This window comes from Gorilla gorilla, chromosome 10 (assembly GCF_029281585.2).
Source record: "Gorilla gorilla gorilla isolate KB3781 chromosome 10, NHGRI_mGorGor1-v2.1_pri, whole genome shotgun sequence".
Lineage (NCBI taxonomy): Eukaryota > Metazoa > Chordata > Mammalia > Primates > Hominidae > Gorilla > Gorilla gorilla.
In genome coordinates, this window is record NC_073234.2 from 86,814,686 (window position 1) to 86,832,336 (window position 17,651).

The window sequence follows — 17,651 nt, forward strand, 5'->3', positions numbered from 1 at the left end:
TATCTATTATTACAGATGAAATTTGTAATGAGAGATCACTAAACTTCCTGAAAGCATAATCTAGGCTTGTTACTTCTACTTCCCCAGCATGTTACTGAAAATAGCATCTGTATAGCTGTCCTGCCTGTCTTTTGAGATTTTTTTCTTCCTGAGGATCAAATGAAACAATGATCAAAGAACTTTGGTAAACTATAATCCACATATTGAGTTGTGTTCATAAAATGAAAACATCTTCATGCCCATGAATAATCTTCAGGCCCCTTGGCCTTCTCACAGTGATCGTCTCCTGTCTTCATAGATCTGACCATTGATTATAAACACTGCCTCCTTGAAACTCAAGTGTTATTTCACGGCAGTTATTTTGCATGGGTAGTCTTCCAAATGACTATCCATCCAGCTAGATATAGACATTTAGATATCGGTCATTGTGTATGTATATATATGTTTGTGGTGTATATCTTTTGTTACGACAATGAAGCCACTGTTTTGAAAGTGCCCTACCTCTCTGCCTCCTTTTTCTCCTTAGCATTCCATTCTCCCCCACCACCTATAAAATGTAGACATCCCTCATATATTTCCACTTAACTTTATTGTCTCCTTTCTCTATACTTCCTCCATTCACATATTTATGAAGCCACTAAGAACATAAGAGCAAATACGACTTGCTGTGTTTGTTTCATTCATTCATTCAGCAAGCCCCTGCCCTCAGGAAGTTGTCAATTGAGTGGAGGAGACAGATAATAAGCAAGGACACAACTGCATATGATATTTGCTAATTGTGACAAGAGCAGTGAATAACACAAACATGGTATAGATAAGGAACAAATAACAAGGAGTGAGAAGGAGGGAAGGTCTAAGAAGGTGATGTCTAAACTGATGAGAAGGTGGAGGAGGGATTGGGAGCCTGGAGCTGGGATACAGTATTTCAAGCAGGAGAACAGTGTGAGCAGAGGCCTTAGGTGGGAAGAACGTGATGTGTTTGTGGATCTGCAAAAAAAATCAGTATGGCTGGAGCAGAGTAAGAGAGAGGGAAGTGATGTGAATGCAGCTGGAGAGGAAGGAAAAGACCAGATCGTGCAGGGCCAGTTAAGCCATGTATGGAATTCAAATAAGAGCAATGGGAAGCCATTGGAGGATTGTGTGCAGCTAGTGAACCAATAGGATTTATAAACCTAAAAGATTTCTCTGATTTCTGCATGCAAAATAGATTGGGGAATTATGGAAGCCGAAGGACCTGGTAGGAGGCTACGATAGGTGTCTGGGCGAGAAACTCATATAGATGACCCCCAAATCTATGTTTCCAGACCAGATCTCTTTTGCCTTTGATTGCTAGACCAATGGTTCTCAATATATTGTCCCTGGACAGTGGTGCACTGGCACCACCTTGTTATTTATTCTTTATCTAAACTTGTTCTTTATGAGTTGGCTTTTGAGAAATACAAATTCATGTGCCCCCACCCCAACCTGGTAAATCGGGAACTCTGGGGGTTAAACTCAGAAAACTGCCTTTAACAAGCTCTCCAGGTGATTCTGATGCATGGTAAAGCTTGAGGACCACTACTGTAGGCTAGTGGTTCTCGAAATCTAGTGACATCAGGATCACCTGTAGTGCTTGTAAAACCACACATCTCTGGGCCCCATCACAGAATTTCAGCAGGCCAGGGATTGGGAGGAGAAAGTCAAGTGGCTTTATAAACCACTTCCAGGTAATGTCGATACTGCTAGTTTAGCTACCACATTTTGAAAATCCCCAACTACTTAAGTGACACCTCCACCAACTATCCATCAATACTTCAAAACTCAACATGTGCAGAACCAGATTCATTCATGTGTCACCTGCCCAGCCACCCACAAGCATTTTCTCCTACCTTGCCTGCTTGCCACCAGCATTCTTATTATCCAGACTTGTGCCTGCCTTGTCATTTTCTTCTCTTACCTCCTATATTCAGCCAGTTTTCAAGTCTTAAAGCTCATAATTCCACCTTGTGTTTCCTGTTTGTTCACTCTATTTTGTCACCACCTAGTTCAGGTTCTCATTGTCTCATTTGGGTAACTCGTTTTTGGTTTGTTTGTTTTATTTGTTTGTTTTTTAGACAAAGTCTCACTCTGTCGCCCAGGCTGCAGTGCAGTGGCACGATGTCAGCTCATTGCTACTTCCACCCCCTGGATTCAAGCAATTCTCTTGCCTCAGCCTCCCAAGTAGCTGGGATTACAGGCACCCGCCATCGTGCCCAGCTAATTTTTGCATTTTAGTAGAGATGGGGTTTCACCATGTTGGCCAGGCTGGTCTCGAACTCCTGATCTCAAGGATCCACCTGCCTTGACCTCCCAAACCGCTGCGATTACATGAGTGAGCCACCGCACCTAGCCTGCTGGGTACCTGTTAAAATCCATTAACAAATCACCTGTCCTAATTCTGTCAACAATTAATGAATTAATCATTGTTTCTGGGGATGGAGACCATGAAGGTCTTCAGGTGATCTTATAAATATTAAACAGAGAGGACTACTTCAAAGTATCCCATCCTTGAATATGCATTAGAATCGCCTAGCACACTTTTTAAAGCTACTAATGACCAGGGGTTGTCCCCAGAGATTCCGATTTAATGGGTCTCACTGGGAACCCAGACATCTTTTATTTCAAAGCTGTACAGGTGGGCTGAGAACCACTGGAATATATGAAAGCACCCCAACAGACGAAGGCAGTCAGGGACTCATCAGTTGGTTGAACATAGGGACTAAAGGGGAGGTCTAAAGATGAGAGATGAGTCTGAATAGGGTTATGAAATCGGGTGTCAGGAGCTGGTGAAGGACAAAAACAGGGAATTCAAGGGAAGAACTGATTTTGGAGGCAAGAGGATGCCCAGTTCTGGATATACTAAGTGCAAGGGGGCAGCAGGACATCTAAATGGGAATGTCAGTAACATTGTTGGAATGTAAGTGTGAAGCATGATGGGTCTGTTCTAGAGATAATGATTGGAGAGTGGTTTACAAAGAGGTGATGGTTGAAGGTGCTGGGTGGATGGGAACCTTGAGAGAGAACCTTGAGAGAGGCTCTGTGTTTCCCAGTGTAGTTTTTCAATCTACAGTAAAATCACTGGAGCTGCTTATTAAAAATGCAGATTTCCAAGTCCTTCTCCCAGAATGTCTGGTTCCCTGGGTCAGGATTAGGGCCTTGGGGATCTGAATTTTTATGGCTTCTAAAGTGATGGCAATGAACACTAAAATTTGAGTACCACTAAGCAGAGCAGAAAAAAAGAAAAGGTGTGAGGACAGAAACTTGAGGAACATCTATGGTTGAGCAATGAAGACTAAAAGAGAGCCTAGCAAAAGAAAGAAGAGATGACCAGTCATAGTGGTAAAAGTAGTAAGATTGTGCTGAATCTGAAAGGCAGTGAGAGGAGTTTAAATAAAAAGCAATGGGCAATGGTTTTCTGATAGCCAATGCCTCAAGTGATACAGCCATTGTGTCCCTGCATTTTCCTGTTTTAGGTCAGGGTTGCTCCTGACCAACCTAAGCTTGAGACCAGCCTTCCTTTAACCAGAGTAATAATTAAAAACCCCCAATTTGGGGTCAAAATGCTATATTTGAACCAAACTTTCTTCTGTGAACTTTTCTACATAGTGTGAGCAAATAACCTCCCTTTGGCCCATTCTGCCATCTGTAAATGGAGATGATGCCAATTGTTTAATGTGATAGTTATAAACAAATAGCATCATGCCCATAAAGTACTGAATATTGTGCCCTAGCATTTATGGACTGTTTGATAAATGGTAGCTACTATTTATATGTCCAAAAGCACTATATGTGGCATATTGAAAGTGCTCTAAGAAATTGCTGAATTTAAGTTTGATATATAACAAAGAAGGAATATTCCTCAGCTGTTTCTAGTCTGGTTTTGTGACTAGCTATCTTGGAATAGTTATGCCAGATCTGAAGCAACTGAGGCAGTATGGCCAGCTGCCTTTGGAAACAAGATCAAACGATCAATAAATATCAGTTGAGCTCCATACTCTGTGCATGCAATAAGACTCTTGAGCTTAGGAGTCTATAATCAGACTACTTATAAAAGGGTACAAAATGAGCTAGGCAGAGTGGTGCGTACCTGTAGTCCCAGCTACTAGAGAGGCTGAGTTGGGAGGATGGATCACTGAAGCCCAGGATCTTAAAAAACAACAACAACAACAAAAACAAACAAACAAACAAAAATAACACCTTTAAAAGAAAGGGTGGAGGGTAGAAAATCAACCATTATAGGCTACATTGTATAGAATGTATCTTATAGGAGAGCTGTTAACCGAGATGGTTAAGGAAGATTCCATAAAGGAATTAAAATTGAACTTCCTTAGTCTGGTTAAAGAAACCACAGGGGCGGGGCACGGTGGCTCACGCCTGTAATCCCAGCACTTTGGGAGGCCGAGGCGGGTGGATCACGAGGTCAGGAGATCGAGACCATCCTGGCTAACACAGTGAAACCCCGTATCTACTAAAAACATAAAAAATTAGCCGGGCGTGGTGGCGGGCGCCTGTAGTCCCAGCTACTCAGGAGGCTGAGGCAGGAGAATGGCGTGAACCCGGGAGGCGGAGCTTACAGTGAGCCGAGATCGCGCCACTGCACTCCAGCCTGGGCGAAAGAGCAAGACTCCCTCTCAAAAAAAAAAAAAAAGAAAGAAAAAAAGAAACCACAGGGCCCTATGAACATTAAAGTATCTCCTTATTGACTTGAAAGAGTTCATTTACTCAGTCCAGTGGTCTTAGTCCTTAACAATTCTTAGCCCTTGAACCTTGAAATCTGAATGTTTTTATTATATCAAATAATGAAAGCAAAATGCACAGCTCATGAATACACAGTTTAAGAAAGGAAACTTTTTGGCTGGATTTGACAAATTGGATATGCTTAACACAATGACGGCATCACTTGAGGCATTGGCTAGAACAATGGAAGGGGGTAGATACAGTTTTTGAAAATTGCAATTTTTCAAGGAGTATTAGGAAAGATATTTTTTCTCAAATGGGGAGAAAATTAGTTGATGAAATGTCATGATTCTTATATCCAAGGCACTAAATTGGCTTCTGCAAATCTTACCAAAGATGAATACAAGAAGGTTAAGCTCTTACGTATCTGGTCCCATCTGACCAGCAGGGGCACCTTGTAAAAGAAAACCTACCACTGTGGGCTTAGTCAATTGCTGCTGTCATGCATTACTGCAAGTTGAGGCAAATTACATCTTACTATAAGTTTCATCATATTTCTAATTCTTGATATGACTCAGATACTTGGCTCCTGTATTGATAAACCAAAGCCAAACCTATAAATGTAGTTGGCCCTAAAAGCAACAAAAGCAAATTAATTAATTGAATTGAATCATGAATATCAATTTTAATAGACTATTATTATACTGGTTTCATCACTTATGTATCTTTTGAGAGTCACTAATTATATTATCATAGTTTTGGCTAACTTTATTTAGGACAATATTTTTCCAAATGAGAATATTTTGATACTTTATAAAAGAATAAAAGACTTTTCAGAAATTTTACATTTAAATGATAGTTTAACAGCAGTTAATTGTTCAGGTAAATTACAACTCCAAAGAGTGGGAAAATTCAGAAATAGTCACAGAACTGCTGAAATCAATATTGGAAAATCACAGAGAAGGAAAACAGTACCAGAAAACTGGAAATAGGCAAATATCATCCAGATTTTTAGAATGGAAAAAGAGGGAAAACTATTACCATTAAGCCTGATAGCCCTCATCAAATTTCTAGAAGAAATTAATTTAACATTTATAGACTGTATGCCCTCTCACTCTCGTGTGCTTTGTAAAAGTTGGAAAATAAAGCGGCAATTTCTAGGAGCCAGCATGAATTTGCTAAGTAGTCTGATGAAATGTTTTCTTTTAAATCACAAGAATTATCATGTTCAAGTTCATTCTACTCCAATTATTTAAGTAGCACTGCTATTACACGGCTTCCATGCTCCATAAGAAGACTAGACTATATTTAAATAAATAAGGAAAGCGACAATGTTTTTCACTTTCCATAAAACCTTTTGGAGCTTTGGTGTCTTCATCTACAAAATGTGGACAAAAATAATCCCTGACCTATCTCTATGATATAAATTATGAGAGAGTGCTTTTTACAATGTTAATGACATGTTATAATAAAGTAATCTTACAATAAACAAGAAGAAGAAAAAGGGAGGAAAAGGAGAATGAGGGAGGAAAAAATAACAGTAGGAAATGCAAGTGTAATTTTTTTTTAAATTTGAGCGTAGAAAAAGACCTTCATGAAAGAATCCTTTCATTTCTTTTAATTTAAGGGAAATAAGGCCCAGGGAAGTTAAGTAACTTGTGTTGTCTCACAGCAAGTTAATGGTGAGAAGAAAGAAAATCAAAAAGGGAAAGAAAAAAAATAACTAAATTAGAACTCAAGAAGAAATTTGTGCAAGAACTGACCCAGGAGGCCTGGTAGATCTAGCCAGGCCCCCTCGCTTGACTCTGAAAATGCTACTCAGCCAAGTGGACCCCTGTGGGACCATGGTTTCCTGCACAATAATTTTCCAAGGGTCTCAAATGCAAGGTCAAATGCCCCCTTCCATCCTCAGTACTCCCCAGATCTTGTACACATACCTTTCCCTATGTTTAGAGAGGAAAAATTAGACCTATATACAATTGCTTTGCTCTCATCCCTCCATTTTAAAAAGGAAGCTACAAAATATAAAATAAAATCTTTTATATTACTTTAAAGATTCAAATTACTTTAACAATTCAAAGAAAATTGTACATTCTCCAAAATACTGTAGATGGTTTTTACAGCACGAAAACATCTACCTGTTTGATTTATCGAAATAGGAATGTGTCTATTGTCTCTTGTAACTTAATGGGTTTTTTCTTTTAATAGCAATTAATTCAGTAAAACTAACAATGGTGGGACAATATGAGTCACATTTGGAGCAATTATTTAAGGGATAAAAACTTTTTTAAATATTTTATGTAGAAAGACAAGTTTTTTTTAATCGAGTTACATCTTATTACAGAAGTGAAGATAATGAAAGGGACATTGCCATGAAATAATAATTTTAGAAACAGCATTAAAAAAAAAAAAAAACTTCTGACCAAATGTTATGTTGCTCTCTAGGGTTGGAAAATAGTTGTTTAGCAAACTGTTGTAGTTCAAATCATCACAACAAAGGTGTGTGTGTTTCTTACTATTTGTGTATTGTGAACACATTTGAAAGCCTGTTTTATTCCTATGTTTGTATGCATTTCGGTTTCAAAAGTACTAAAGCCACCCCACATGGTAAAGAAATAAAAGGGGAATGATTTCCTTAAATTGTTGTTTTTGTCAATGAGACAGATCTGCCACTAGCCCAGCAAACAGCCAATAGCAGATCATAAATTCCTTTGCTTTGAGACAGACTGCCCTGGTAACACAGGTCAGTGGTTCCACAGGTTAGTTCTGAATACAGACTCAGGGGACTGAAAGTCCCTGCCCAAAAAAGAAAACCAATTTGTGTGAAGTGAGTTTCAGGAAATGTAACAGAAAGGCATTCATCCTAACAATAATTTAAACTAATTTAAAAAAATAAAGTTTTTACTTTCTCCTCTTCATTTCCAAAGTCACTGTTTCAAAAACCATCCAGCTACTTGATACTGTCACAGCAGTGAGAGCTGATAAACACCTAGTTGAAGGCTATGTTTTAGAGCTCACAAATGCACTGTTGAAGTCCTGACTGTGACCAGTATAGTTAGGGACATGTTGACCAAAATAACAGTTATGAGTCAGTTGAGTCTGATCAATTAAGCTGTCTATCATGGTCAACCAAACCTGAATCTGTCTTAATTCAAAAAGCAACTTGTTTGTATCACATCATGCCCATTTCATTTGCTTCAGTATTATACATTATACATCGCATTTTGGATAACTAATCAAATGCACGTGGATTATACATAATGTAACCATAAGTATAAAACGTTGTTCCTCTTTGACTGCCTACATTCCACCTCGACCCTAGTGGCTCATCAGCTTGGACTTTTCTTCCACACCAAATCCCACCACTTCATGCCACTTCTGCCACTGCTACACTATCCCACCATCTCCCAACTGGAGACTTTAGTCCCTCCTGCGCTTCCACTCTTGACCCCCTGGTCTATTCTCCCCTTTAAAAGGGTCCCATTGAAAATTTTGGCAAACTATGCATCTAACAAAGATCTAATATCCAGCATCTATAAGAAACTTAAACAAATTTACAAGAAAAAAACAAAAAATTAAAAAGTGGGCAAACAGACACTTTTCAAAAGAAGACATACATGCAGCCAACAAGTATATGAAAAAAAAGCTCAGCATTACTGATCATTAGAGAAATGCAAATCAAAACCACAATGAGATACCATCTCACACCAGTCAGAATGCCTGTAATTAAAAAGTCAAAACATAATAGTTGCTGGCAAGATCGTGGAGAAAAAGGAATGCTTATACACAGTTGGTGGGAGTGAAAATTAGCGCAACCATTGTGAAGACAGTGTGGCTATTCCTCAAAGACCTAAAAACAGAACTACCGTTCGACCCAGCAATACATTACTGGGTGTATACCCAAAGGAATATAAATCATTCTGTTATAAAGACACATGAATGCATATGCTCATTGCAGCACTATTCGCAATACCAAAGACATGAAATCAACCTAAATCCCCATCAGAGGTAGACTGGATAAAGAAAATGTGGTACATACACACCATGGAATATTATTCAGCCATAAAAAAGAACAAGATCATGTCCTTTGCAGAAACATGGATGGAGGCCATTATCCTTAGTGAACTAACACAGGAACAGAAAACCAGGTACCACATAGTCTTATAAGTGGGCGCTAAATGATGAGAACACATGGACACATAGAGAAAAACAACACACACTGGGGCCTATCAGAGGATGGGAGGAGGCAAAGGATCAGGAAAAATAACTAATGGGTACTAGGCTTGATACCTGGGTGATGAAATAATCTGTACAACAAACCCCCATGACACAAGTTTACCTATATAACAAACCTGCATATGTACCCTGGACTTAAAAGTTAAATAAATATATAACAAAACGGTCCCATCAGAAGGACATTTCTAAAACACAGATCTGATCACATTACTCTCTGATCTGAAGTCCTTCCAAAGACCTTTATGGGATGGGCCTGGACACCTCTCCAACCTTACCTCCCGCCATCCTCCTCCTGTTATTGCACTCCAGCCATGCTCGCCTCCTTGCAGCTTCTGGACCACACCAGGCACTCTCTACCTCAGGAATTTTGTCCTACTGTTGTCTTTATGTCGATACCTGCATGGTGCAGGCATCTGCTGAAATGCCTACTCAGCAGAGATTTTTCTGACCATCTTATCTGAAATAATAGCCCGTCACCGCCACAACCACCACCCACTGCTCTCTATCCCTTTGCCTTGATTTTGCTTTTTTCAGAGCATTTTTCATGTTATATTATTCACTTGAGTTTTTATTTAATGACTGTCTTGTCACATTAGAATACCAGCTCCATAAGGTCAGGGGCTTTACCCTGGTATTCACTGCTGTATCACTGTCACCTAAAGTGGTACTAACACAAAGCCGGGCACGGTGGCTCATGCCTGTAATCCTAACACTTTGGGAGGCTGAGGCGGTGAATCGCTTGAGTTCAGGAATTTGAGACCAGTCTGGACAACATGGTGAAACCCTGTCTCTACCAAAAAAACAAAAAAAAACAAAAAAACCCACAAAAATTAGCCAGGCATGGTGTCATGTGCCTGTAGTCCCAGCTACTTGTGGGGCTGAGGCAGGAAGATTGCTTGAGCTTGGGAGGCAAGGTTGCAGTGAGCCAAGCTTGAGCCACTACACTGTAGCCTGGGTGACAGAGTGAGACCCTGTTTCAAAATAATAATAATAATAAATAAATAAATATAAAAAATAATAATAATAATAAAGTGGCACCAGCACAGAGCAGGCCCTCAATAAATACCGTGGGATATTAAAAAAATAGCTTCAGATGTGGAGGAATTATAACCCTGGTGCATTATTAGTGGGAATATATAAAAGTGTAATCATTTTTCCAATGGTTATGCATAGAACCACCATTTGACCCAAGAATTCCACTACTAGCTATATACCCAAAGGAATGGAATCCAGGGACTTGAACAGATATTTGTACACTAATATTCACAGCATCACTGTTCACAAGAGCCAAAAGATGGAAAAACACAACTTTCAATTAACAGATGAAGGGATAAACAAAATGCAGTATATACTACAATGGTACATTATTCTATCACAAAAAGGAATGCAATTTTGATATATGGTGTAACATGGTTGGACACTGAAAATATTATGCTTAGTGAAATAAGTCAGATACAAAAAGAAAACATTATATGATTCCACTAATATGAGATACCTAGAAAAAGCAAGTTCATAGACTTGCTTTTTCATATTCTACATAGAGGATGTAGAATAGAAATTACCAGGGGCTGGAAATAAGGGGAATGGAGAGATATTGCTAATCAGGTATGGAGATTTTGTTGGGGATAATCAAAAATTTGGGCATAGATAGTGGTGATGGTTAGACAACATTGTGAATACATATAATGCTACTGAATCAGAATACTACGCAGCCATAAAAAAGGATGAGTTTATGTCCTTTGCAGGGGCATAGATGAAACTGGAAACCATCATTCTCAGCAAAGTAACACAAGAAGAAAAAATCAAACACCGCATGTTCTCACTCATAAGTGGGAGTTGAACAGTGAGAACAGATGGACACAGGGAGGGGAACATCACACACCGGGGCCTGTCGGGGAATGGGGGACGGGGGGAGGGATAGCATTAGGAGAAATACCTAATGTAAATAACGAGTTGATGAGTGCAGCAAACCAACACAGCACATGTATACCTATGTAACAAACCTGCACATTGTGCACATGTACCCCAGAACTTAAAGTATAATAAAAAAGAAAAATCTCTAGACAGGCAGGCTAGTGTGGGAGGAAAATTTTAAAAATGCTACTGAATCTACACATACAAATGTTTAAAATAGTAAATATTGTTTCATGTATATTTTACCACAATAAAAGTATGCATAGCCAAGACCAGAAAAAAAGATAGCTTGAAAGAATAACATTTCTTCCCAACTTACACTGACTTTTAGGAAAATAGCAACATGCGATATCTGTGATAGTTCAGGTGCACCAATTGCAAGCTAACAATAGGAAGACAAAAGGGAAATAAAGCAGAGAGACGGAGAATATTGTAGATTGAAACAGCTTTGCAAACATGGTGCATTGGGGACAATATCTAGGCAAGTATGATACCATACCTTTCTCTCCTGCAGTGGAGGTTTACCAGCCCAGACAGCTAAATAATCCTTCAATCCTTGACTTTCAGAGGAAACCTCAGGGGTCCATCCTGATTCGATTATTCATCCAAAACAGACTTCAGGGCTTTGGGACAGCTCAGTTCCACAGGGTCATCCAGCAGCCTGGGTTCCTTCTGGTTTTTTGTTGTTCTTGTTTTGCCTTCTGTGGAAGGTTCTCCAAACCAGAATTGTTGATGTTGTCTCACCAGTACCACTTCTGCAGGAAGGGGAAATTGAAGAAATTAAGAACAAGCAATGTCTTTTTAAGGAGGTGATACAGGTGTTTCACATATCGCTTTTGATCACAGTTGAGTTTAGTCACTTAATCAGGTTTAGATGCAAGGAAGACTGGAAAATCGGACTGTAGCTGGGTGGCCATGTAATCTGCTAAATTCAGGGTCAGGAAATTATTCTACAAGGGGAGAATGGATACTGGGGGACAGTCAGTAGTCTCTACTCAACTGATTAGTCAGGCACTACTGGGGCAACCTACTTTCAGACAGTATTCAAGGCCCTATACGGATACCAAGAGAATATCCAGGTTTGAGGAGTTCCCAGTCTTTCATGTGTCATAAGACAAGTACACACTATAACACAAGGTAGACTATAAAATCCATAGTAAGAGACAAAGTGCTACCAAAGGAGTTCAAAGTAGAGACACTGACCATCAGAAACTGAGCTGTCCAAATGCTTTCCAAACTGATGGGCAATCTCTCTACTTTGAAGTCCTTTGGTAGCACTGAGGTTGCTTTGAAAAACAGGGAGTGAAAGGAGAGCATTTTAGGTGGAAAAAAGGGCTAGAGGCGGGAATGTGGAGGGCATGTCTAAAAAAAGCAAACCTCATAGTCTGGTTCAGTTCTAGCACCCACTAGGGATCAGGGAATTCTCGGAAAAGAGTCTGAGGACTTTTCATTTCTATTTACCTGGCATGAAAACTGACAGAGAGTTTTCGAATAGGGCAGTAATATGGTCAGAGTTGTCTTTATAAAGACCATCAGTGCATATGGAAGGGGTGGGAGTAGGTCGAGACTGAATATGGGGAGACAAGATGGAAGGTCAGAGTTAGTGTCTAAAGAGGGTTTTCTGATAAGACAGTTTTATAGGAAACAAAGAAATAAAATACCTTTGCCCTGGTCAAATATTATGCTGAATTACATGTTAATAACACATATTTATTAAGTGCCAACACCATGCTTAGGCTAGCAGCTCTCAAACCTTTCTGACCATGTATAGGAAGAAACAAATTTCCTCCCCCAATCCATTTTCACAAATATATTTGGAAACAAAGGTTTTTATAAAACAATACTTCAGCCAATTCACTCTGCTGTTTGTCTACTCTATTTTTTTTCTTAATTTTAGACCAGCCACTAAATTATTTATCACTTGAAAAAACACTTCTTTAGGTACCACGAGATAGGTAGGAGGAATACAATACAGTAGCTATCCAAGTCTTTTAAAAGATTATATCTGTCAAGAGAAGGAAAAACAGGCATAAACACAAATGACTACAAGACAAGGTAGGGAAATCGTGGAGTTTTGGATCTGGAAGGGACCCAAGAAGCCATTTTATCTTAACATTTCTTGTAATCAGTGGGAAAGCAAAGCTCAGCAATATTAACTAATTCAACAGCACAGAGCAAGTTAGTGCTGCAGACCCAAGATAAGCAGAGCCTCTTGGAGAGGTCCTAGGACCTTCTTACGTTGCTGATTTTTTTAAGCATAATTTTTTAAAGTGTGTTGTATTTTAATTTTATTTCATTTGCATTGAGTAAATAATGCTTTAAATACACATACCACAAATACTACTCAGAAGTTCTATTCATTTGATAAGCGTAGCATTTCTTTAAATATTCATTTATAGTATATTATCAGTGGTGTGAAGTGGCAATGGGACACACATTTAAAGTTATATAAAAAATGGCTTATTTCAGTACAGTCAGTGGATCTCTGTGACTGAATTCTCTCTCCTTTAAAGATAGTATCAAAGGTATACATTTGAGGCTGTTAGGTCCTTCAGAAATAAGCCCTAGTCAATTGGACCAACAAAATCCTTATCCCCAAATCCCCATCTCCATCAAAAAAAGCAGGGGGCTGGGTACTATGGCACACCCCTGTAGTTCCAGCTACTCAGGAGGGCGACGCAGGAGGATTGCTTGAGCCTAGGAGTTCAAGTCCAGCCTTGGCAATAAACCATCTCTAAAAAAGAAAAAAAAGAAAAAGAAAAAAGGGCAAAGGTGTATTGAGTCCCAGTTCTACTCACCAGTCTCAGATATGCTCAGCTCCTCAAAATACTGTGCTCTTTGGAGTCACATTGTTGTTTTCGCATTTTTCATTTTGTCCTTTAGTATATGAGGTTATGGCTTTGATGTGGCTGCCAAAAAAATACTGAATCACATGTTTCAGGCACCACATCTTGTTGGTCTTTTGCACAATTTTTCACCTTGGCTATCTTCTACTTAGAAAAATATTATAAAATAAACTTCTAAAATTTTACCAGTTAATAATGTCAGAATTTTCCATTAAATAACCCATGTTAATGTCCTTCATACTAATCTCTCTTTGTTTTCAATTTTTTTAAGCATTGCTCTATTAAATCATGTTAAATTAAGGTACTCTATCCTTTTCTGGTAGAGTTTAGAAAACATTGATTGTGATAGTCTACATTCTTATTTGACAAATTTAGTAAGAAAGTTGGGTATTTTGAGGTATAGTTGCAACAGAAATATTCTAATGTTTATCTAATCTATTTTATGCTTACAAAGAATAGTTGTAAAACTCGTGACAGTCACATTTTGACATTACAATTTTTTGCAAATTATCATATGGTGTTAGCATTTGCTTAAAAATTGTTTAAAGGACAGTTTTATATATATGTACATATGGTATAAGCTATTAAATTGTTTATTGTAAAGTCGGTAATTTATTACATTTCTTTTTAGGCACTTTTGCCAACATTTTAATTAGAAATTTATAGATATTTTTTGCAAAATATAACAAAACAAAGTTCTTTACAGTTGCTTTTGATATTTGTGGTTTAAACATAGTTGTATTGCATTTTTTTAACAACTAAATGACTTCCACATGAAGAGGTATGCTCACTCTCTCTCCTCTCCATTGAAACCCACAGACGTCTTGCGGGAAACGCTCTGACATACATTCCCAAGGGAGCATTCACTGGCCTTTACAGTCTTAAAGTTCTGTAAGTAAACTGAGTGTTGTTGGATGTATTTCTGATTTTAGTGTCAAATGGCTGCTAATTAACTTGTAAAAGCTATGTGTCTCTAATACACTATTTAAATCCATGGGATAATTCATCTAAATTCAAGTTTACTTCATTGGTACCATAGAGCCATATCATACTTGGCTAAATTTGTATGTGAAAAAAAATTCATCTCTCCTTTTCTAATTTTAATATCTAAAATTTTTGCCTTTAAATAACTACCTTATCAACTCAGACTTTTAAAAGAGTATTTCCCTTTCCCTTTGTGTTATGAAATTGGGGTGCGTGTCTTCAAAAGCATTTTGATGACAGGATGAATAAATCACTGTGATGCTGACATAATGAGACCACAGCTTCAAACCGGTTTCAAAGGGGAGTGAATAAGCATCAGCTAAAAAAACCAAGTTTGTGTTCCACCTGTGAATAGATAGGGTAAAGCCTAGTGTATAGCAGATACACTGAGCAGTTGTTTATTTGTTAATTCATTGAAAATTGTAAATATGAGGTTTCTCAGTATTTAATGTCCAATTTCTCAATTTGTTTATCAGAAAAATCATTATTATTGAATACTTCCTTCTTCTGGTACCCATTGTTTAATTTTCTTTTAGTTTGTTCTGTGTAGAAAAAAGAGGCACTTACGTAGATAAAACAGATAATGCAAGGAAAAGTTTATCTCAGAAAAAAAATCCTGATTTTCTTTCTTTGACATAAAAGTTATTAACTTTGATATATTTCTGCTTATTGAAAATTACATTTCAGTGACCTAAAAGACACATAGGTTAAAAAAACAGTTTAATTCAATTTAATATTTTGTTAAAAGTGAAATTCAACAGCAGAACCGTTATTTGATCGCCTTAGGAGATTGGGTTTGGTTTCCCTTCCTCTCTTTGAATTTTTTTCTTTTCTTTCTTTTTTTTTTTTTTGCTACTAAGAAGAAATGCTTTTAAGTTGTCATGTTGCCAAACCCTAATAGTAATTCCTTATGTGGTAAAATTCGGAGTTGTAGCACCAGCTCCGATGCATATAGTTTCACAAACCCAAAAAAAAATTTGGAACCATTTAAAATGTATCGTGAGAGTCAAGTTTAGATAAGACAACTAAAGTGATTTTTTTTTTCCATGTTGAGCTATGTACCACTAAGTATTTGAGATACTTGTTAAATAAATTTTACTAGAATCAAGTATTTTAATTCACTTAACAAAGTGTATATTGGATATATAAGCCAGTGTGTGTGTATCTCCAGACATCAAATTATACTTTAATTATAAATGTGTAAAATGAATACATTTAAATTAATATGGATATATATGAATTATATATAAGCTAGTTATTATAATTACATATAATTATAATTTTAAATCCTTGAATTCTTAAATATGAATTATACAAGTCTTATACTAATTTTTCTATCATATTTTTATATTTTATATTAATAGTTATACCATTATATATTTCTAATTGTATTCACTAGTGCATTACTAGAGAATGTTTGTTTCCCACAATGCACTAAAGATCTATGAAATTAGAGATGTCATCTGTCTTGTTCACTGGTATATCCCCAGCTCCTAGAACACTTCCTTACTTAGAGTAGACATTCAATAAATATTTGTTGAATTAATGATTCAGGCTGATGATCCAGAGAGAATAAGGGAGTTCTAGACTTTTCAACTTTTTCTTCATTTTTGTATGATATTGACCCAATGTTGTATGTTTATTAATGGAATATCTATTGTGTATTAAACAAAAAAGTTGTGCCTTCATATCTGATATGTACTTTTACCTACAAAGAGTCTTTTTACCCAGAATGCTCCTGCACACACTTTGCTGCTTCTTAAGGTGCATTTTACCTGAAGACTCCAGAGTGGAGTGGATTAATATGATTCAAAAATGAAAAGCATAGATTATTTCTCATGCTAACTATTAAAATGTACCCTTTCCATCAGAAAAAAAAAAATGGTATTTAGACCCTCTCTTTTATCCACTCCTACTAACCAATGTTTCCTGTCTCCTGTACAGTCAAGGGTTCAGCAAAGCCTAGTGCGTGTGATACTCAAATTAGCATTGCACAAATTATTACTAGAAATATAAAGATCAATAAATATTGCCCTTGATAAATATTGCCTATTTATATTTATTGAAATATAAATATCAATAAATATGCCCTTGAAGAGTTTATAATCTAGTGACAGACGGTGGGACCAAGATAGTGGGACGAAGACAGAAAAACAGAGATCACTTCTGATTTTTGTGGAAAGTGTATCTAGATATCTGTGCAGGGTACTGTGAAACTACAGAGGTTGGAGAGTTGATGTCGTCCCATCTGGTGGCTCAGATCTGGCTTCCTAGGAGAGAGGCTTTCCCAGAGATGACCCAGAAGCTGAATCTTGAAGCACAATTAGGAATTAGCCACCCAAATAAGATGGCCGACTGAGGGGACAATACGTACAGCAACACAGAGTCAGAAAGGACCTGGGATGAACAGGTAGCTCCAAGCAGGTTAGTACTTGAGCATTCAGGAGAAGCTACAGAGCATTTGGAGAAGAGCTTGTAAAGACAGAAGGAGTCCCAGTTGCAGGGATCCCATATGTTAAGTCATATGGGTGGACATTATGAGGAGGCATGATGAGGAGTCAAGGAAAAGATGTACGTAAGTGAGGGAAGGCCATGTTCAGACTTTGCACTATAGCTGGGTCCCTGTCAGTGTGAGGAGAGTTCAAGAGGAACAAGATCCTGCCAGAAATTGTGTTCACTCTTCTCTTTACTTTGCTGACCTAAAGACTAATATTCAATGAATAGACTCAAATTGTCAAATATTTTTAAAGTATTTTGGTTTTTGTCTTAGGTTGTTTGTGCTATGATAACAGAATACCACAAACTGGGTAATTTATAAAGAAGAGAAGTTTATTTCTCACAGTTCTGGAGGCTGGGAAGTCCAAGATCAAGGTGCTGACATCTGGTGAGGGCTGCTTTCTGCTTCCAAGATGGCATCTTGAGAGCCAAATCCTCTGGAGGATAGGAATGCTGTGTCTTCCTATGGCAGAAGGTGGA

The 17,651-nt window shown here is 37.8% G+C and overlaps 1 protein-coding gene across 1 annotated transcript in view; it reads left to right on the forward strand.

Moving 5' to 3' along the window:
- LGR5 (leucine rich repeat containing G protein-coupled receptor 5) overlaps positions 1 to 17,651 on the forward strand; it is a 146,945-nt gene that overhangs the window by 70,945 nt on the left and 58,349 nt on the right. Inside the window, exon 3 of the mRNA XM_031000975.3 lies at positions 14,511 to 14,582. Coding sequence (XP_030856835.1) covers positions 14,511 to 14,582 — 72 coding nt within the window. The remainder of the gene's footprint in view (positions 1 to 14,510; positions 14,583 to 17,651) is intronic.